General features: G+C 40.0%; 1 protein-coding gene across 1 annotated transcript in view; it reads left to right on the top strand.

Moving 5' to 3' along the window:
- Positions 1–23,648, top strand: part of LOC124166025 (serine/threonine-protein kinase SMG1) — a 120,262-nt gene that overhangs the window by 88,620 nt on the left and 7,994 nt on the right. Inside the window, exons 46-56 of the mRNA XM_046543600.1 lie at positions 1,580–1,815; positions 4,462–4,692; positions 4,810–5,097; positions 5,940–6,237; positions 6,450–7,063; positions 7,587–7,755; positions 10,416–10,573; positions 11,891–12,134; positions 14,429–14,563; positions 15,159–15,319; positions 18,890–19,190. Of these exons, the coding sequence (XP_046399556.1) occupies positions 1,580–1,815; positions 4,462–4,692; positions 4,810–5,097; positions 5,940–6,237; positions 6,450–7,063; positions 7,587–7,755; positions 10,416–10,573; positions 11,891–12,134; positions 14,429–14,563; positions 15,159–15,319; positions 18,890–19,190 (2,835 nt within the window). The remainder of the gene's footprint in view (positions 1–1,579; positions 1,816–4,461; positions 4,693–4,809; positions 5,098–5,939; positions 6,238–6,449; positions 7,064–7,586; positions 7,756–10,415; positions 10,574–11,890; positions 12,135–14,428; positions 14,564–15,158; positions 15,320–18,889; positions 19,191–23,648) is intronic.

Genomic DNA, 23,648 nt, shown 5'->3' with positions numbered 1-23,648 from the left:
TTTAAGAAATAAAAAAATAATAGGAAACCACCCCATTCAAAAAGCATGTCTATAATGCAATAGGCTTGTATGCCTACTTTGTTTTATATCCAATTGTCATTGAGTTTGAAGAATTGAGATGTGTGTTTTTCAATTTATTGATTATTCGCTTGTGACACTTGTAATGTAGCAATTCGTGACAAAAAGTCGATGGCCTTAAACGCTTAGGAGATGAGTTGATGATTTCACACACTTCTGTCAAGCAACTAACTGTGGCTCTGGAACCCCACGACCTTGCAAGGTTCATTGCTCTTTACACTCCTGTGACCGATTCCTTCCCTCAATGATTGGTTCTCTCTTAACAAGTTCACTCACTCTGTGATTCTTCCCAAAGTTTTTTTTGGAGAGGTGAGGGTAAAGCTCTCCCCAGACTTAGCTTGTGAATAATACTTATTCTGGGTTACTTTCCCTGGGTCACCGTGCCGTACGAAAATTTTAATTTGGCTGTGTTGGAAGGCTTCACCTGAATCACAGTAGCGGATACAGAAAAAACTCATTGGGGTGGGGGAGTGCAAAAAATATCTTGAGCTAACCTTACTTTTAGTTATGAAAAATAATCAAGTTACGTATAATAAATAAGCAAATTTTAAGAAAGTTTTATTGAAACTAATTTTAAACACGTACAAGACAATGCCATTTTATGGTATAAAAAAGTTCCAACTGTGGATCTGCAATGGTTGGCTATGTGGGCAGACCTGCAAAGGGGACAAGTGCCCACCATATGTATCCGCCACTGACCTGAATCACCATCCCATTGATCAGCAGCAGCTAAGCACTCGGCCCACACTCCCCAAGAACAAGAGCCATAACTCACCAACTCCTGAAAACTCGGGAGAAAATTCTGCCTTTCTTCATTCGACACCTTCAAGAAAATTGCCATATGAAAATTACTTTTTTATTGTAATCTATTTTTCTCTCTGATCCTCTGAATTCTTTTAATGAATTGCAACATTTGTCTGAATGAACGACTCCATTCTATTTCTTCCATTTCTGACCTAGCCACTTCTTCCATTTCTCTTTCTGACCATTGCAGAAAGATGCTTACCCCTCTACTTTAACATTGTCATCAACTTAATTGCGACCAGCATGATCCTTGAATCCATTTAACAAATGACCAGGCTTGAGAAAATTCTGGAAATTGTACCAAATGGAATGAATATTTTTAATAGCTCCATGTGGTATGCTTCGTGTCAATAGCACACAGCCTTGAGTAGGACTCTCAGTTATAATTGTAATAATGAGCCAGATAATCATTTTTGATCCGATTCTGGCATCCAGCTAACATTGGCGTTCAGGTTGAACATTTCAGTGGTATACTATTGATTGCTTTGTTGTTAATGTAATTTTATTTTGATGAATGGAAGATTATTGTATGATAGTGAGAATTTGTACATTTCAGGCCATTGTTTCTTCATCAAGAATTAAAATCCTTTACGTGAATATTTATGGCACTCTCCTCTTTATGTTACTTGCATATTTTTTATTCCTCTCTTGCATATTGCAATGAATCTTCTTCATTATTGTATTTTGTTATTTATAGCAATTGGAGAGTCCTTGTCTACACTCTGCTCAAGGGAAGGGGATTGGTTCTTGGATGAGATGTGTAACATCATAACTACAGTCACGGAAATTTCTTCAGTGGTTGACATGGACGGTGCTTGGGGAGGAGATATTGGTGGTGTAGGCATGGCAACAAATGTTGAGGATGATATTCCTCAATTGAGAGATGCATTGCAATGTCTGCACACAGCATATGGCATTTTTAAAGCCCTTCAGGTATTTATATTTGTATTTTCCTATTCTCTGAGCATGTGTTGAAGCCTGATATTTAAAAGTTGGGAAAATATTAAAAGTGCTCTTGAATTTTTAAGCTTCTGAAAGTGTGTTAAGAGTATTTTCGGTGATTTATTTTGTGCATGATTAAATAACTGATACCAATTTATTAAATGTGTTCAGATTTTTTGTCTATTTTTTCAGTTTTCACTTTAAAAATTCTAGTTAATTGGGATGCTCCTTTTTTGGTCTTCAATAAATTAATTGCATTATTGGATTAATTAGAGACCCAATTTCATGTACTTATGAGCTCAGTGAATTGGTCCTTTAGAAAGTGATGCTAATTAATGGGTCAGGAAAGATCTTTATTACTTTACAGTGATAGAGGGTTCCTGATACAGAACTTTCATTGGATTAGTACTAGTGATGGGTCGATTCCAAAATTTTTACGATTCCGATCCCGATTCTGGCATTTCGATTCCGATTCTACCGATACCGATTCCATCGATTCTGACGCCATAAGCTCCAAGAAAAATATCACTTATAGCTACAAGGGAGACCCCTGAGTATAGTCGTATTCATAGTTATAATAAAGATTAAATACTATATATATGAATCATGTAATATTTGGCCCTTTGAAATTCTCAAGCAGAAAAACCAACATGCTCATGCTCAGCCAGCAGGTTTTGATGTCTCCATGTTACAGTATTACTGCCTGCAGAAAATTGCCTTTTGCTACACACTTGTGTGACTGGGCAAGTACTTTCCTACCAATATTGCAAGATTTCGGAAACTGGAATTTTTATTAAAAACTATATCATCGATCTTTATGGATCTTGAGTCCTCATGGAACTCAAGTGACTAAGCGAATGGGCTAAAGAACTTAGCTTTAGTTTTGTAGAGCCAAAAAAATCTATACTTCTCACGTCGTTTAATCAACCTTAAAAACTCTTGTTTTTTTTTTTTAAGTTCAAGAAAGAAACTAAACGCTACAAATGAATATCACATCGGATGGACGCAGTAATACAAAAAACTTAAAGATGCCTTGTGGTGTGAAAACTCCCCTTTCCGCGCGACTCACCTCGGGGAAGGTGGAAAGGGAAAAAGGGTATCGGTTGTTGCCTTTCGAGGAAACAGTTTATTTTCCTCTCTCTTAAGCATGCCGACTTAATCTCTTTACTTTACTTCAATACCCGAGCCATATTTCTTATGCATGAGATGGTTCTGAAAAATATCCTATCCTTAGTATTTTCACTCGAGTAATGCGTTAAATGGTCAAGTCTATCTATACATAACCCTTTTTAACACCTTCAGTTTAGTGTTTTATGTCAATCAAGACTATTATCCGTGCTTTAAATGACGATTTTCAAGACTAAAATTTTTAAAAACTTGAAAAATCGGCCTCAGTTACCGAGCCTCAAAGTTCTGCGGCGTGTAGCTCAGCCTTAATTGACGCACGATTGAAAAATCGCTCATATTTCCTTTGTCGCAAACGTTTTTTTTCCAAGATTTCTACTTAGTACTTTTTAGAAATCTCTACTTTATATTGTGGTTCAAAAATTCCGAGTTATATTTTTCGTAAACAAAAGAAAATGTCTACTTTATGTCAACTTTCACGTGAAAAACGGGTCGACCATTTTGTGATGTAAAACCAGACAGATGAAAGCCAAAATCTTCAAAAGTCATTAGAAGTATAGGCAAAGCACCAGGTGAAAGGAATATTGCATTTTTTATTCTATAAAAATCATACCAACGCAACACCACCTGGATAAATTTAAAAATTTCAGGGATTAACGAGATCGCGTGTGGTTTTGAAAAGTTGGTCATGTTTGGGCCACTGTATCATCACTATAGGGTCGTATTTATGTAAAATGGCATATAAATATAAATCTGGTAATGATTTATGAGTATTTATGCTAAATTTCAAGTCTCTATTCCCAAAAAGGTGATTTTGGACTTTATTCCAGCTTTTTCCGATTTCGGACTGGTGTGCGCCGGGTCGGAAGACGATCGGCCGCCGCGGCTGGCGTAAAGGTATTCAGCGCCCACTTCGACAACTATAGAGTATACAGCTAGCTGAAACTACCAGGCCAACGCATTAGAATGACTTATCGGCTTTGAAAACTGTATTACTACATGAGTTTCATGATAGCGCTTCGTGTCGGCAGATTGCTGGACCCACTAGCCTTGAAAGCTCTGTAACCGTAACTTACTCGACTCGACATCTGTGATGCTACTCGAAATGCTCGAGTGGAGTACCACCGTCTAGACTCGAATTTTCAAGTGCTCCCACATCCCTAGAAGATAACGTGTTTTGTTATTACGATTACGCGGAGTGAAAATTCAAATGACTGTTGGAAACGCTGTCGTATATAAATTTGTGGTTTGAAGTACTACTGGAATCGGAATCGATTTTTCACCTTGGCAAGTACTCATTTTCGATTCCGGTTCTTGGCTGAGAATTGAGAAATCGAACCGACCCATCACTAATTAGTACTATTTAATATCATACATGAATTGCTCGTGAAACATTTTTCTGGTTTTTGAAACTAGCTCTATTGTTTAAAGCGTGCTTATCTTTGATTATTCTGCAGCGTGTTTATAGAAAGGAATTCTACTTATTTCATGTATTATTTTTATTTATTACAGGACTTAAATTTCAATGTTAGAACTATAATACTTCCTGAAGCTCTGAAATCAGTAATTGGAGAAGAACCTTCAGTCTTGATGATGATGGGACTATTGGACATATTGGAGAGGAATCTAGGCACTGATCTCAATCACCATTTTGGACCAGACATAGATATGTCCAGATCTCCAACTAAGCGTCTATTAAGTGTCCTTGAAACGCACCTGCAATTTGTTGCTATTGGTGCTGAGGTAAGTCTTTTATACTATTAAATTCGTAGAATGCTACTTATAAATATTCCCTTTATGTATTACATTAGTGAAGTTCATCTTCTGTTCAGATATAAGTCTGGTTTTGTGTCATTGCAGTCTCCACATTCAGCTGCCCCAGCAATCGCAGAGCGAATGTGTCGTCAGTTTGAGGAAATTCTCCGCAGTGACGAGGAAATAGTGGGATCGTCGAGAGAGCAAGATGGAGGGGGGATTGGTGGTCATGGGAATATGAGCCCGGGCCAGATGCTGCTCATGGGTTTCAACGGGCTCTTTGAGAAAGTGCAGCGGGAAGGATGCGTGCTTGCCGACAGTCTGCCTTCCATTCTGCCCCCAAGGGGCTGGGTGGAGGCAGTGGATCACCTCATCGAGTCGGAGGCACTCCTGGTGAGGTCACACTCCTCCTTTAACATCAGCGTCATCAGGGTGTCCACTGACCGGGAAATTGTCCGTGAACTTTAACCCCTGTAGTCCTGCATTAATTAGTCCAACCAGGAATTTCAAATTCATTTCACTTAAAAATTTTCAGCCTGTTCAACTTCCATTTTCTGGTTTAAAATGTGTTTGTCGTAATTTTAATGTATTACCATTTAAAAGATTGAGGTTATTTTGTGTGTCTTATAATTCTAATGTATACCCATGGTATACACATGAAGGTGACCCATTGGTCCGCTCCATCTCTCCTTGCCCTCTTCTCCACCAGGGGAAAATAACAACCACGGGACATTCACCTGGAATTTGTAGACATGAAAATCCAAATACCTGCTAAAGTCCAAAAGAATAAATTCACCCCAAAAATTTAATTGCTTACAAGCTCCTAATTATTCCCATATTCTATTTTTAAAGATAAAAATAGAATATTATAAATCTAGATTGAGCACTATGAGTAACTTATTGTAAAAAGACACAGAGCTCAATCAAAAGGTTCACTGATCAATAAATTACTTAACGATGTAATGATGAAAGCCTCAAGCGAACTGATTAGAAAATTTTTCCTCTTTCATACAAAGTATTATGGAAAATATTTAGCCATTAAAGTTTTAAATCACAGATTTTTCCATTCAGAGGAAATAAACTTGTACCAGGAATAAATTATGATTGAGGAAAAAGTGCACCAATGCAATGTCTTGTAACTATCCTATGGTGTAAGCGCAATTCATCTAAAATCTTAATGTAACAATTTATAATGTGGGAAACTGGTCGTTTTACATCAACAATTGACTTTTCAGGCACCAATGCTTCGCACTGAAACGAGGGACACTCAAGAGACCCTTCTTCATGCCCAGAGAGTTAATGCCATCCGGGAATTCTTCTCCTTGTGCCAGAGTGCGGCAGATGCTTTCAGGTCGGAGGGCAGCTCCTCGGTCTCGGAGGTGGAGCAGGATAACGAAGAGGAGAGGATCTGCATGCCAGTGAAACACTTCACTGCTAACGCCGTCCAAGGACTCCTCCTTGGGTCCATTACACGCTCAATTTCAATGGCCATCTGCATCACCATCCACAAATCTTTAGGAATTAATGTGAATGGTAAGACTCTCTTTAAATTTACTTGCATGCAGTGTATTACCCAACTTTTTTCAAGGAAAGGAGTTCATAAACCTTAAGCTGGTAATTTTTCTCACTTGTACAGTCCTCCTTTTTGTCCAAAAGAGTTCTGTGACTAAAGGGAGGAGGTTGTTTGAATCCTCTTCTGAGTATCTTATGTAGCCATTTGTATATCCCCTTCAATTTACTTCCAGAAACAATAAAAGACATGATCAGCATCAACTCTGAAAACTTTTCTGGTTCCCTGAAGCGGGTCTCCTTGGACGACTTGTGCCGCAACGCAGTGGAAGTGTGCTGCAAGCGAGATGCTCAGGGGTTGCAACCGTCGGCACCGACCCAACTCTCAACTTCCCCTCTCCTCTCTCCAAGTGCCATGCTCGCCTTACCCATTGGCTCGCCAGATGCAGCCAACTCTGCTAGGATCCAAGCCGGCTGTCTTCCCGGTGTCGCCTCCTCGGGCATTCTGCCCATCAACTCCGGCAGCATCGAAGCAATTAGTCACCATGAGCTCACGCCTCCACCGATGGATCCTGCTGTGCTGCTTGCTTACACATCTGAGCCTCATCCCAGCTCTTCTATGGTTGGAGCGACCCTTGCACCATTCCCCACCCTGCCCAACATGACTGGTGACGTGGAGGTGGATGCATCGCATAGCAGGACTGTGGAAGAACTTAGCAGAGGAGATGGAATGAGGCTGTTCTCTGTTTTGCCTGTGCCGAATGTGATGAATAAGAGGGTGGTGTCATTGCTGCCTAGCTTCCCGCTGTCTCTACTGCCGGTTGCATCTACTCTACTCTGCACATTCCAGGTCAGCAGAAAAAGCTTGCATGTTTGTTAGTGCTGACTAAATGGCAATCGGGTAACTTACCTAAGCAAAGGGTGGCATAAAAAAATGTCATATTTTGAATTTGTAGTTGACAGTGTGTGGTGGAAATGCCTTAAATTCTTAAAAACCCTAGTAAATTTTGTTCAGTAGTATCTTGCTTAAGTATGTGGAAGTCAAATTTGACTAATGGAATGATTTGTTAGTTTTAGTTTTGCACGAATAATGGAATGATGACTTGTTTTCCGTCCAGAAATTTATTTTCTTGGTACAATGTGTTTTAACTTAATGGGATGTGACATATTGGCTTTGGAATCTGTCGGGTTGAATGTGTGAAGCCACATTTACTCTTGCCATTAATGTGTAGACTATGTCCAAGTATGAAGCGAATAAATTCATGTAGAGATTATTTCCGTGTGGGTCACCCATTGTATCTGTAAGGGATAAACTTATCAATGCTGTTTTAATCCTCAATTCACTGATTCCTAGCATGTGTTTTTTGTTGTAGGCTCACTGTAGCCACTTGGCCCTTCAGAGGCGTTTACTCAGGGACGCGGAATGGGCTCGATTGTCCCTCCAGAGGCTGAGGCTCCAGGCGGCTGCCCACGCCTGGATCCATGGATCGGATGAGGATGGCATCGACAGCCAGATAGACACAATGGCAGTCAACATACTCAGTAAGGAATCCTTCCCACCAAGTCAATCACCCCAAGTAGCTGCATTTGTTCTTCTTTTACTCTCGAGGCTTATGAATTTGTCATTAATTAATTAGAGAAATGCACCTAGTTTGAGTTTTTGTTTTTCAATATCCATGATTTCATAGCTACAGTTGATCTAGCCAGAGTTTTCCAATGACAGAAGAAAAGGGGTGGAGGAGTCAAGTGACTGCTTGGCCAATTGCTTTCCCACACTTGCAACCTAGATACCGTATAAGCGTGTGTAAGAGGCGCACCCCTATTTTGAGGATCGAAGCTATAAAGAAAAAAAAATTTTGCGGCATTTTTTTATCCTATCGTGCGGTGTTGCAGACGTATGCCTGGAATTTCGACAGTTATCGAAATTTCCTCTTTCAGTACTATTTGAAAGAGAAAATTTTGATAACTGCGGCGGTAATAGCGGCATAAGAGGGAGTAGAAAGAGTTCCTATCCTCTCTTCGCATACGCCATCGCTCTATGTTGCTTGCCCTACTCACGAACAATTTTGTTTAAAAGCTCTCTAAGAAGTATTGCAATAGAATTGCAGCTGTGGAAAATTTTAAGGCAAAACACGACAGCCACATAGCATGAACCTTCCCAAGAGATTGGGCAACAATCGGGGCAATCTCAGCGCCGTAGGATAATAATCACGTCGTACATTTAAGGCCCCTTGCACACACACCGATTTTGGACGGCCGGTAAAATATCGGCCGTCCACATTCCAATAGTGAACACTGGGAGAGCATCGGATCTTGCACACGTACCGACCACGCGGCGGCACCGGCAAAATGCCGGTTAGCTGCCGGCCATTGTCACTGCGGATCGCCGGCGCCGGCTCAAAAACATAGCAACTTATCATTTGACCGGTAAAAATCCGGCGTGTGCGCAAGCATCGCCTCGACGGCCGGTAAAATATCGGCCGATATTTTACCGGCCGTCCAAAATCGGTGTGTGTGCAAGGGGCCTAACGGAACTACACTCGGCCCTCCATCAGCCTATGCCTCTGCTGTTTTTTTCCTTTCCGAGACTCAACAGGAAAACATCAAGTTACAGGGGAACAATGGAAACGCATTTCATCCCTACCCCATCTCACCAACTGACCTTTTTCGGTCAACCAGGTTCAATTCTCCGAGTTTCTGGAGGTCAAATGCTAGGTGAGTCACCTTCTGAGCTCGAAGATATCTCGATATCTTTCACCAATTGTATGACACGCACGAGGTTCTAAAAAGAATTAGACCTAACGCGACGTATATCTGACAGCATTTAAGTTTTTTGATTTCTAATTGATTGACACAAAGATTTATAGCTAAAATGAGGCTACTAATATTCAACATAGTCCAAACAGCACAATTTCGGAAGAAACAAGCGTAGCATAAGCGCATTCAAACAAGACGCGACGGACTGGAAACTTCAGGCAACTCAAACTGCGTATATCACATTGCTGTGCCTTCGCCCCTTCGCTTTAAAGGCAACGATGTCACATGCAAGATCGGACGTGTTCTTCCGTTGCTCCTTCGCTCATAGCCTCGTAGCTTGAAATACAGAGGGGAGGGAGCGCGCTCCTTCCCCTCGACCTCTCCTTCAGCGCTCTTCACTTATAAGCATTTCCGATTTCTTCTATCCACCATTTAGTCCAACAATGAACACACTCGTTCTAATTTTTTAAACCGCAGGTTTTGACGCCAATATAATTTTCAGTTGCAAAAAATCAGGAGCTCAGCGTAATGGAAAATGCTCGGCAAGACAGATGTTGACTATTAACCAGGTATGTCCTTCAAAACTACGCGTTTCTATACGTTTGATAAGCGATTACTATATGCAGTATAACTGCCGCGGGATGCCCACTCGTGGCAGTAAATTTAGCGCGAGCTCCGGAGCGAATCACCCCGCGCGATTTTTTCAATGTTCACCTCTGGGGTGCCGACGTGACGGCGCGATGCTTGCAAGAAATTCAAACAGGAGCATTTTAAAAATACGTCACTATGGGAGAAACTCCCCTGCCTGCTGCTTGATTTTGACCCAGGGTTTCAGATGACTCACGCGGAAAACCAAGGCCACTTAGTTCCCTTGGACTTGCGACCGGGGAAGGGGAGTGGGGAAGATAAGAAGTTTGTGTAAGAGGCGCACCCCTATTTTCGGCCGCAATGTCTGGGAAAAAAGGTGCGCCTCTTACACGCGCTTATACGGTACTTGCCTTCCTATTCAACATTTTCACTTGGATGCGGATCGTCGGAAATATGTACCTGGCAATAGGGATCTTTCGTTTTCTCTCTTGAGGATGTATACAACCGTTTCTTTGCAGTATCATTTTGTTTATCTTAGGTCATAGTCCTTTTCATTTGTGACCGACCCATTTTTCAACCCTTTACCTGTCTTAGGACAACTCTTGCTGCCTTGGCTGAGGAGGTTCCTTTTATGTCAAAATAATAATTTCCGATACTTGCGGTGCTTAGATTGTGAATCAGATTATGTGAAATGCCCATAAGTTAAGTTCTAATAAATAGCTAAAATAAAGTTTACTTGATGTGTATGAAGGCATTGAGTTAGCTTTGTTTTGTGTGAAATTTTTAAAATATTTAATGCTCTGATGGAACTACTATTACATGCATGTGTTCTTTATTTTCCTTTTCTCCCAATTCAGGTCGTCCTCGATTTTTAAATGAACTTCGAGATTGTGTGTCTGCTCTGTCTGCGATAGAGCCATGTGTCATGGAGGCATCGGAAAATTACAGTGCCTCGGCAAATGAAGCCATTCAAAGACTGAAATGGGAGCATGATAGTAATCCAGCGTTTGAAGAGGTAAGCTGTGGATGCACTTTACTCTCAATAATGTGAAGTATTGTGGACGTATTTCCTGCTCCAGGAAATACAACTTAAAATTTTTTTTGCTGCACATATATCCTCAAGGATAAAATATGCAAATATGTTAGGATAATACTGTTATAGAAGAGGGATGGTACAATTGGCCATTATGGTGAGAGTCCCAGTGCATGCTTGAATTACAATCTTCCTATTTTGCCAACATATCTATTTCCTCCAAAATGAATACCCCAGTTGATGAAGTCAGAAGTAGAAAACTTTTGGTCAATTATATTTTTAGGAAGCTCAATTATGTCTATTAATACCACACTTTGATGAGTTTAAAGAGAATTGAATCGTGGACAATTTATGTAGGTAAAAATGATATTTTTCATTTAATGATGACTTAATTTGTCCAAGAGGAATCTAAAGTCTCCACGTATAACACCTCGCTAATTCTCAGCTGTGAGTTCTAATGTTGTTGGCTCTGTTTTGGTTTACTCGAGTTCCCTAATCCATGGTTTCATTTTGCCTTGCGTGAAATTATTTTTAAGAAATGGTGAAAAAATCTACTGTGATGTGCTGTTATTGTCTGAATGTAGCCAATGTCTTAATAATAATGTAATGTGTGATTATGTGGATACCATGGTATAGGCTGAGCTGGAAAAGCTAGAATACTCAGGAAATATGGTCTTCTGGAATAACTCAGGGAATTTGTTGTATGTTTTGGAAAAATCAATTTTTGATGAATGTAGCTTCCAGCAAAAACCAGCCCAATGCCTTGATTTCTGATCACGATGCACCCATAGCGAAGTGGGATGTAAAATAATTTATTTTTGATTTTTGTTATTTTTAAAATTTTCCATGCATTATAAGCATATTTCTTGATTATATTGGAGTTGGATCGATATCAATATTTTAACAGGAGGTATTATTCTTAAAGGTCAAGATAAAATAACCATTCCTGGGTTGTTTTTACCTTAATTGGTTAATATGCGAGCTGAAATATTATGGAATGTACGAGGTTTACTAAACCTCATGTAAATGGGGTAACTTTCACAGCTGATAAGTTTTTCTCAATATTCTTCACACTGAATGAAAATGACGAGGAAACTATTCCTGTGGTCCCTAATTTCCACCCCACGGGCAATTCTTCTCCAAATATGCTTGTGTTTAAGCACCCTGGAAAACGAATCGATTCCCCTGAAAAATGAGGATATCTCACAGAATTTTTTTGATTGCCACACAGTTCACATCCTGGATGTGATCGTGTGTTGGAGGAAGGCTCATTTGTGAACACTCTGTTCTTCATTTCAGGTGATATCATCTTTTGAGAGAGAATTGGCGTGCAGTGCGAATGAGCTGTCCCGTGAAGGGTCCCTGTCTGCCCTGTTGGGCTCTGTTGGTGCCGCTCTCCTCCACCGAGAAGGATTGCGAAGTGGCTGTCTTCCAGTGGCCCCCGAAGCGGAGGCAGCCGACTCTGCATTCATCCGCATTTTGAATGAGTGCGAAACATCTATTACTTCACATCAGCAAAAGATTTTGAAACTAACTTCCTCAGGTATGGAAACTTTTTAGGTTCTAGAAATGATGATAATTGAAAGCATATAGTGGCTGTCTTGGAAGAATACCTGTGATTCCCACTGGGTATGTGTTGGCATGGCTAGTGATGTTTCAGAAACCAATGAGGTCCCTATCTTTAGGGTTATCCTTAGGGACATGGGAACTTAACCCGTGGCCGAAACATTGGCAGCCATGTCTGTATTGACCCAGTGGGGAACCCAAATAGCCTTCTAAGATGCCATATGCCTGAAAACATGAGAGAATACTCCATATATTTATTTAACTTTTATGTGAGTGAGATTTGTTTGGAAATTAGTCTAATTCATTCCACTTGATTTTCAGTGTTATGCCTGAAGCTTAAGTGCTGTGTTTAGTGGCTTCATTTTGCCTGCTTTGGATATGAAATCAGAGATCATCTGGTTTGAATTGATTTATTCCTTTAGGATTACCCATAAATTGTTTTCTATGCATATACATTTGGTCTAGCATCTCCTAATAGATTCCACATCTATGTTTTCATACATTTTAGATGTAGTATTAAATGTTTTGGGTGAAATTCTTAAACCTTAGTGAAAACCAAATTTCTTTATTTCAATCTGAGTATGATTTTTATTTTGGGCTCTTTCTGCAATCAGATACATGATTGTGAAAAGAACTGTAAAATATCATGTCTGTAACATTTATTGCATGGGGTTAGTATATTTTCGGAAAACTTCCATTAAATGGTGGAAATGAGTCAAAAATAGCTTATTGGTGTGATAGAAAAATATTTACCTATAATAATTTTAGTATCAGAATCGGTAGAAGCTTGTTTGAAATTAGTATGGTATCATTGATTTCCACTGTACCAATTCTTTTGTTTACTATGTATGTATTTCTGAAACTACATATGTACAGCATGCTCCAGGCATATGTTATCCAGGCTAATGATGTGGAGATGCTGCACAAATAATGGGAAAACACGAATAATCCAAACTTTTTCTTAAATGTCTTGTAATTTTTAAAATTTACACAAATCAAACAATCTAATGCGTTGTAGTGTACATGCATTGTCTGTTATTTTAGATTACTTTCGGGAATCATTACGAGCTTTCTTTTCCCGGCCACTATCTTTTCAGTGGCGATGATGTGATTGTACTTGCACTTCTACTGCTCTGTTTTATTCCTATTTTCCAAAGACCACGCATCCGTGGCTGTGGGTCGTGGATTCGGAAAAGTGGTTTGCACGGAAGCTTTGAAACCACTCCGCGACATCCGAAACCATAGATGTCAGGTACCATGGTGCGTAGTCGCGTATGACACAAGTTGCCCGAGATGCAACTGCTGATCCGTGGATCTGTGATCACCGAGCGCGATTGTGCACGTCAATGGTTGTAAAAAAGAAGTACGAAACTTCCGTGAAGGTAGCAGGCGCGCGATCGCACCATCACGCAGCAGCAGTTATAGGAAACCAGGACTTGAGACAAATTGTCTACTACATTGGGGCTGTTACGCTGGGGAGTGCCTGGCTATGGCTTATGATATCTCTACTTCCTTTTCCCTCGCTGCCTTCACTTCTACTAATCCCTTCCTTTCCAGTTTGACCTTGACTAGTCGCAGAATAAACATGCCCGAGTGCGACGAATTCTCCGGTTTCCTTTACCTGTATTCAACCGCATGCAAGGCCATGGCATTACTTCCGAGTTTGCGATATAAAATATACAATTAGAGGTTGTAGATAACATTTCTCTTACTTTACGATTGGTTTACCATTGAAGAATCTTTTAAAATTAATCAAGAGTTTTTTCCGGGCCGTTGCCTACAATGCCAGAGCAGACGTCCAAGCAGACTTGAAAGATTTCCTGTCAACAAGTAAAGAAAAGAATTCCATTGTATGAGGGGGATTCTAAGGGAATTGATAAGCCCAGTGTAGCCTTGCATTAAAATGCAAATATGTATCTTGGTGCTTTTGTGTCCGATTTTATTTTTTTTATGAAGATAGCAGAAAACGTTAAAGTAGCGTGAACTCGTGCACGGATAATCTACAAAGCGGATAAACCGCAGCCGGATAATCGGGAGTCTACTGTATATAATTTACTGGTTTTGACTTCGGTTAAACTTTCCTCTTGGTCTGGGTGCATACAAATGCTACTACCTTAATAGTCTAAGAAAATATTATGCCAAAGGTGAAACCTATGTTTTCTACCAGGGCTGAAATTTATTGCTTGATATTAAATGGAAATCAAGATTGATTGTTTTTTGATCAGCTTTGAGTTCATATATTTTAATCCCATTTTAATATTTTTGTTGAAGGTGATGTGCTGGCATCATCGGTGAAACCTGATATGGCAGCTTTGTGTAAAATCACAGATCCTAGTCTTCTGCAGATAACACCTGAAAATTTCAAAGACACCAACTCCATCAGGGCGTTTGAAGTTCACATTGCTGGTAAGTGTATCACCCCAGTAGTTGCTGCATTGTATGAGAACTGCCCATTGCTCTGTTGAAAGTCATGCACTTACTGGTGTCTTACAATTGGTTTTAAAGAGCGGGCCGTCATAAAGCACCTCAAAATAATTGATTCTGAACTCTGGAAATGTGCTGATGCTGGGGATGACTTTGAATCACTCAATGAAATGAAGGAAGCAAGTTTACCCTTTGGACAAAAAATAAAGTGGAAAACATTTTGGGAGATGTTGTAAATCCCTAATTGAATGTATTATGACAATTTTAATCATAAAGCATTAATGGCACAGCTCTTAAAAATGGATTTTGTGCATTTGTGCTATTTTCATTAGAATTCCTCTGCATGCCATGGTTTCTCCATCTAATTTTCATGGCATTGTAAAGTTTGATTTTACTTAACATTATTCATTATATACATATAATAGTACATTGCAATGGCGTGTATTCAAACAAAATGTTATTCTGTGTGAGCGCTCTGAATTCTGAGCCTTCTTCCTCCTCTCGTTGTTGGAAAGGTTGTGGATTTATTTTTAAATTAGATGATTAGAAATGAGTGATTTTGAATGTATTGTTACAGAGAGGATACGTGGTGTGCAGGTTGAAATGGGTGAGGCCCAAGTGGCAATGGAAGCAGCTGACGATGGTGTCCGTCGTTGTGCTTCCAAAATCCGCTCCCTTTTGGCCACCCATCACCGGCTAATGTCAGACGTTCGATCTTTGCTGAAAACAATGCTCAAGGTACGTGGCTAAGTTAATAGTGATTGTTAGTTTGGTGTTTCATCATCATTATACGTGTATTTACCCATGTGAACTTATTATCCAGTGACGTCTAAAGTGAGAGATTTTATCATAGAGTTTACATTACTAAGGAGGCCCCACTAGGTGGCATTAGCAGTCATAATTTGAACACGGGTCCCGCGCATTAATTCAAACTCCAACTTTTGCCACTTGTGGCGCGACCGACACTACCATCCCCTTCATTTGGCTTGTTGTCAGTGGCGGCTTATGAGTGATCGGCTGTTATCATCCTCTGTGAGCCGAGAATTTCACCGATTTTGGTGTTTTTTTTAGTACTTCTCCACCAGTAAGATATTTACGAAATATCATGGGTAAATCTCGGTGTTTTGTGCCCGGATGCATCTCCGGCTACGATTGGGAGCTGAGGGAAAATAAGCGGTTGGGGATACAGGACCACAGCAAGAATTTTTATCATACAGACTGTCCCAAGGGTCGTGTGTCATTTTTGACCTGTAATTTTACTAACTTTGCATGGAGCAATATTCATGAAAATTGTCACACTTATGGGGAAAGGTCCTAAGTTTTGTTGAGTGTAAGCAAAATTTTACAATTTTGACCTCACAAAGTAGGTCCAAACCAAAAATTTGAATTTGCCTTATGGGGTTTCAATGTTAAAAAAAATCGAAATAGACAAAAGTGTGAATTTCATTGACCAATATGTAAATTCTTAGGTTTTCGGACACGAGAAAACCGAAAATAACACTTTTATTTACGAATATTCAACCGTTGACCCAGTAAGGTCACCGTCAAGGTCATAAGGGTGGCAAATGGGATAGCATACCAACAAAGGTGTCGATCCATGGGTTTTGTAGGGTGCCCAAGTCATTGTTATTGTCCAAATACCCGTATTATTCACTAATTGACCTCCGAGGGTCACCATGGGGGTCAAAGGTCGTAGAGTTAAAAGTCGGGCAATCATAAAAACCAAGGGGTCAAACTATAGGTTTTGAAGGGTGCCAAAGTCGGTTAGGCTGTTAGTAGATCCGTATTGTTGATTTTTTGACCTCCGAAGGTCACAATTGGGGTCAAAGGTCTTAGAGTCAAACGTCGAGCCATCATGACAACCAAGGTGTCAAACCATAGGTTTTGAAGGGTGCCAAAGTCGGTTAGGCTGTTCGTACATCCGTATTGTTGATATTTTGACCTCCGAAGGTCATAATGGGGGTCAAGGGTCATAGAGTTAAATCGGCCCACCATGACAGCAAAAGAGTGTAACAATGTGTTTTAAAGGGTGCCCAAGTCAGTTTTGCTGTTTTTAAATCCATATTGTCGACTTTTTATTACCAGCGAGGGTCACAATGGGGTCAGTGGTCATAGAGGTATGTTTTTAAATAATAGGAAAGCTAATGTCCTCAACCAAAGGTTGTTCGTCGTGATGGCTCGACGTTTGACTCTATGACCTTTGACCCCAATTGTGACCTTCGGAGGTCAAAAAATCAACAATACGGATCTACGAACAGCCTAACCGACTTTGGCACCCTTCAAAACCTATAGTTTGACCCCTTGGTTTTTATGATTGCCCGACTTTTAACTCTATGACCTTTGACCCCCGTGGTGACCCTCGGAGGTCAATTAGTGAATAATACGGGTATTTGGACAATAACAATGACTTGGGCACCCTACAAAACCCATGGATCGACACCTTTGTTGGTATGCTATCCCATTTGCCACCCTTATGACCTTGACGGTGACCTTACTGGGTCAACGGTTGAATATTCGTAAATAAAAGTGTCATTTTCGGTTTTCTCGTGTCCGAAAACCTAAGAATTTACATATTGGTCAATGAAATTCACACTTTTGTCTATTTCGATTTTTTTTAACATTGAAACCCCATAAGGCAAATTCAAATTTTTGGTTTGGACCTACTTTGTGAGGTCAAAATTGTAAAATTTTGCTTACACTCAACAAAACTTAGGACCTTTCCCCATAAGTGTGACAATTTTCATGAATATTGCTCCATGCAAAGTTAGTAAAATTACAGGTCAAAAATGACACACGACCCTTGGGACAGTCTGTATGATAAAAATTCTTGCTATGGTCCTAATACCGGATCTGACCCGTCCCCAAGTGTGCCTAGGTGGTCTGCTAATGATGTCAACGAGTGCTCTTCTTTATGAGCTGCGCAGGAATCATTTTTAATTCTCTAAAACATAGGTGCCGGAAGTTTAAAGACATGGTTGATATCTATGGGCCCTCAAACTTAATTCAGGCTAGGGAAAGTTAACAGCGTTTCCTTACCCACTTATTCTTCCCTTCTCTCAACGTGAATTAGCGTACCGATTTTGTGATTACGTACATTTTCACCACCAGGAAACTACTTAAACTCACGGTGATAGTTATATTTTCGTGGGCAGTTGACACGAACTTTATTTTTTAGCAATGAACGATTGAGACATGGATTCAAATTCGCCACAAAGCGTGCCTCTCGCGGCCATATTAGGGTGCCTTCACAGCTCCGCGTTGCGTCGACGCCACGAGAGCTCCCGCTCCGCCAGCAAATTTTGCCCTTCACAGCACTGCGTTGCGAAACGTGGATTCAAATTCGTCGCGTAGCGTGCCTCTTGTGGGCGTGCCGCTTTGGAACAACCGGGGCTGGCTACATCAGCGCCGCTATTTGATGCGACCGGTGGGAATCACAGGAACCAAGGGAGTGGAGAATCCTGTGTAGAGTATTTATGGATTTTATTTAATGATGGTGGAAATGCTGAAGAAATCTTTTCTTCTTTTGAAATACTATAAACAGGCTTTTTTCGTATTTGTTGTGGGAATCGCATAATTTGTCTTCACTTTCTTCAGATTTCATTAATCATTATGACCAATGTTATGCAAAAAACTTTATTTATGAATCTTGTAAACATCAACTTTTAGGAATTTCATCAGACCCTTTAAATGCTAAAAATTAATATGATTTGGCTCTTAAAATTTGTTGGGCTGAACAATACCAAAACATATTTCGATTTTATTTATTAGAATCTCTATAACAATAATGCAGCATTTTGGAAAAGATGGTATTGCATCAACATAGAAATTATTTTGTAATAAATGAGATATATTCCTTATCAATGGAAAAAAAAATCTTTTATTGAAAAAGGTTTTTGAATGTGGGAAGAAAATTCAAAAATCCTATTGAAGTTGTAGGTTACTTGAATCAATTTTCATGGTGCTGGGGGAAATAATTTAAATTTCTTGCTTTTTATGTGAAGTATTTTTGACCATGCATGTACTAGTCAAGGAATATGCTATAATTAAATGATTTATTCTTTTATTTGTCATGAATTAAAATTTTCATCTTGCCATTGGTCAGTGAATTGTGAAAAAACTACTCCCTTCGAATTCCTACCATTTCGATAGTGGAAAGAATCCATTGTAAAGTAAAATCATTCTAAAATTTGTCTGCCTCCTTAGAAATGCAGTAAATATTTCCCTCCATCTAGTTGTTTTATTTTTGGATATTTATATATATTTACATGTATTCAACTTAGCTATGCATTTTTGAAATTGTATTTTCAGTTTGAGGACATGGCATCCACTGGCCTCGATGCCTTCCTACGCTTGTACCGCTCGTACTCAGAGTCGTTTGCCTCGTTGCTTCGAACCCTCTTGGCGCCTCCTGGCACTGCCCCTCCCCAAGACTCGCCAACTGCCAAGGGAGGTGGCGCTGGCGACTCGGGTGGGGGGGCCGCTGGGTCGAGGGCTTGCAATGATGTGGATGGTTCGGATGGAGAGGACGGAGAGGTGATGGGAAGGAGGGTGGACGCGCGCAGGAAGAGGCATGCCCTCGAGCAACTCCACTCCCTCGAAGCCATGACTGGTAAAATATATGAACTCCCTGCTGCTCTCTCGCGTGTCAAGGGGTGAAAGAATTCAATAGCTGGTGTACATGGCATTTCTACTTCCAAGCCATTTGCATTCATATCCATCCCTTTCTAAACTGTCTATGTCCATTACGCTGGCCCTTATCTTTCAGAGTTTGGAAAAGTTGTTTTTTTTTTAGCCTCAAAATGACTGAAATGAAGTTTAAATTCCGGCGCTACAATTTGGTTGCTAAAAAATAATGGCAATTGTGCCCCAAGGGCCCGAAATATGGTCTTTAAGAACCCAAAATTGGGATTTGGGATGGGACTGAAAAAACTATCCTTATGATAAAATTGAAAGTAATGTGCTTTGGGTAGAATTTGTTTATTTTGGCATATTTCCAAAAGGTTATGAGTTGTAATATCTCGCAATGCATTTCGTCCCCTATCACACACCACGGTGCTGCCACCTAACTACTTTCTGCACCATTTACTTCTGCCACTGAAGAGTTATGTTTTATTAATCAATGATTTTCTCTGAACTTGTTAATGTTCTAAGTAAACAAGAAATTGAAGACACTAGTATTTACTAGGTTGGATCGGTCAAGAAAATTGTATACAGTAGAATCCTGATTTAAGGTTTTTCAGGGGGGACAAAATTTAAAACACTAAATGCGGAAAAACACTAAATGCGGACCTGCCATTTTTTTCAGGTTTTATGGTCTGTAATGATTGGAATGGCTTTTTATGAATAAAAAGTATTATTTTAAGTAACTAAAAGGTGCTGAATGCAGCAAAAAATCTTTAATGAAATGTTCTCTGCCCTGTGAAGGTTGGATAATACTTTTCAGGAATCAGCTAAAAAAATGGGTAGTAAAAATAAGTAATGAGAGGATGACAATTGTTTTAATGAAATATTTTTAGAAAATTCTAATAAACATCAACTTAAAAGCATTCCCACACAGATTATTATTATGGACATTAGTGATTCCATTTTTATGCATATTTCAGTGGTCTCGATGAAATTTAGAAATTTTTCTTTAAAAGTGACATGTAGGTGACTACAGTAAACTCTCGATTTTACGAAGCAGGATTTTACGAAGTTTTCGATTATACGAAGTGATAGTGCGGTCCCGGCGAAAAGCCTATGGTAAATACATGGTGCTATTCGATTATACGAAGTTTCGATTTTACGAAATTTTTTTAATTTACGAACCCCGGATCGGTCCCTAGGAGCGAAAGGCATTCGTTTTTACGAACTATGGCGAAATATTTGTCAACAAAACTAGTTACGCCGGCGTATGTAGCTAAAAAAATCAGCGCTTCCAACTGTGGTTCATCAAAAGTGTGAAATCGTAAATGATAGTGCAACTTTGGAGAGAAAGTGTTCGCCTAATACCTCACGGTGGGAAATTAGGGGAAGTAGGAGTTAAGTAAAATATCGCGACTGACATAATGCCTCTATTTACGTGCCTATTCGTAAACATCGCATCGACAATACTTCGTAGTTTAACATGTCAAGAAGGTCGCGCGGGGTATTTCGTACACTTCTAATTAACCCTTTGCACTGCTGTGAACGTACCTTGTACGTTCGCAAGGCAGGCTGCTGTGAACGTACTTCGAAGACTATTTGACTACTTTTCGCCGAAGCACTTCGAAGGGTCCCCAATCCGGGACCCTTTCCTCGACGAGCTCATCCTCGCTGGCCCCTCTCTTCGACCCTCCGAGCCTTTCTCCCCAAAAGTGACCGCTCTGACTGCATTTTGAAAATCTATCAATCAATGCCATCATCAAAAATAATTGTTTGCATCGCACTCCTGCCAATCAGGCTTTTAAGTACGTCTCTGAACCGTGTTTCTGCGATGAGAAATAACGATTTCGTTAACTTTGCTAAAATGGCAAAGTTAATACAATTGCCATTTTTCATTGCAGGAACACGGTTCAAAGACGTACTTTATTTCCTCCAGTACAATCGCAAATTGCTGGAAATCGGCCGGATTCCCTTTGATAGCGCATCGTGAGGATGTTCTCGAGGTTGGTAATTGATACAACTTGCCTACTAGAAATTCTATTGCTATAATATCGCGGCTATAGTTGATTCGTTACGTTATACCTTCAGGAAGCTGCAGCGGATAAAATCACGGAGGGTATTAGAGGCTTAAAAGATGATTTTGAAAAATTCTTGGAAAAAAGCAGGAAGAGCACAGCGCGCAACATCAAACGATTAATATGCCATTGACGATGATCTCCGGGCTTGCGACAATGGGACGCCGGTACATACGTCGGAAGAAGCAGCGGCCGGGACTAGTCAGAATAGCAGTGACGACGAAGATGAAAGTGAGGAAGTAATTTCACCAAATAAAAAAGAAGTACAAGCTGCCCTCCAAACATTAAGATATTTTTATCTGGCTAACGAGTTAGGTCCCCAATTTCATTCCCATTTATGCAAGTGAGAAACCATGGTGGAAGCGGCGATGGAGAAGGGCAAAAAGAAAAAATAACAGATTTTTTTAGTAGTATCTTTTCGTGTATACAATAGCCTTCCTGAGTAGACAACTTAAATATCTTAGTATTGGGTTCTATTAACCACAAACTTATTTTTCAGGCTACTCGTAATGAAGACGCACTTCTAACTCTGACCATGAACTTTCTTCTCGCGCGTCTCCCCGTTTTCCCATGCCGAGAGATCTTTCTTTCCGAAGTCTTTGTTTACTTCCTCCCGCGGCCTTCTGCTGATCTTGCTGACACCCACCTTATGCATCCCAAACCCCTCCTTCCCCAGCATTTCCCATTCATCCTCCCCCCTAAGGTTACGGAGCTTGAGTGCGTCGTAGAAAAATACGCCCCCCAAAAGTAGACTGAGGCAGAGCTGAAAGCCCTTTCCCCATCCTTCTTTCTCCTGCCCCTTTCACCCCACCATAAGCTGACCGCTTCCCAGGCAATCCCCCTCCCACTCTTATTCACCCCACCCACTGGGAACGTTCCCCGATTGTGGAGAAGGGCATGGTTCATATTTACCTGCAACGGGGGTAAGTTATTAACCGGAGAGAGGCTGAAGAAGTATCTTCCACTGTCGGGGAAATAGAGCTGCGCTTATAATTGACTCTCTTCTTCTCTGCTGACGTTTCAATTGAAATTATTTTCTTTGCTCTTTCCTCACTATATTTATTTACGATTATGGCGCGACTATTTTTTAGTGCTAAAGCTAAGAAAATCTTTTCTCTACGTCAATGATTCTTTGCATAACTTTCAATACGGCGGATAAAGGGACACGAAAACTAAATGAGGTGAATGTACAGGTTTTTGCGTGTCATTTTTGGGAATCCACGCAAGTGAACCAATACTTCACACACGTTGAGAAATGATGAAACATCTCTTGTAGGAAAACAATCAATGCGAAAAATAACGTTTCTCTCTTTATTTCTCCGATAATGGAAGATGTTTCTCCTGTCGTTTTCCTGTTGGAACCTTGCTCCCGTCGGCATAAAAGAAGAGAGAAATACTATATGAACATAGCACTTCACACCCGGTATGAAGAATATGGTCCTGATGAAGAATAAAGTCTTTCGTAACAATGTCTGCTTAGATGACGGAGCACAGTATCCGGACAATGAACTCAAACAGAATTTACTTCAAATATTCGCCAGAAGATAACCATATCCTACGTAATTTATGATCGTAACGGAATGTCAATGAATATAACTAATGGAAAAGATAGCACATTCAACTGAAAATACGGAGTAACTCGAAGTATTAACTTACGAAGGTTATTTTGGAAACGGGTGGAGGCCCTCGTTCTTCTTTTTTTCTCGTCACTGAGCGATAGAGGGCGATATAAATGGCGGTTAGGCCGGCTGCCGCTAAAATTCCGTGGGTGCTGGAAACAAATATATATCTTACGCGAACTTAATAGTTGTTATTCGCTCCTAACCACAAATTTATAACATTAAATTCTTATAATAAACTTTGCAATTCATTATTTGATTACGTTTTCTAAAACTGGTCGGGAATTTCTTAAGCGATCGTTGATGTTGAAGTATGAACGAGAAATGAGAATTTTATGGTGGTATAATTATTTAACGATCTTTCACAGCATAAATCGATAACAAAAAGCCTTTTCTGTGAATAATACCGAGAATAACCACCGAAAACATTTAAATAAGACCACTAAAGACAAAAAACGGCGGAAGAAACAAAAGCGAACATTTTTTCGTGACTTATGAAAAATGTTTGAATTTACGAAACTCGATTTTACGAAGTGCCAATTTTCCGGTCCCACTGACTTCGTAAAATCAAGAGTTTACTGTATAGCATTTCTAATATAATAAGAAAAGGTGTAAGTAGGTACTCGAAAAATCATGAGGAATGAGTGAAATAAAGGGACAGCAGAAGATCGCTAATCCCAAATTCTCAACTACCGAATATCTAGTAAAAGGGAGGTTTTCTGAAATTTTGCCAACTTAGCGTTTTCTGTT

Source organism: Ischnura elegans, chromosome 9, assembly GCF_921293095.1.
Source record: "Ischnura elegans chromosome 9, ioIscEleg1.1, whole genome shotgun sequence".
In the NCBI taxonomy this organism is placed as follows: Eukaryota; Metazoa; Arthropoda; class Insecta; order Odonata; family Coenagrionidae; genus Ischnura; species Ischnura elegans.
The sequence above is the reverse complement of the archived record's forward strand: the minus strand, read 5'-3'. Positions and strand labels throughout refer to the sequence as shown.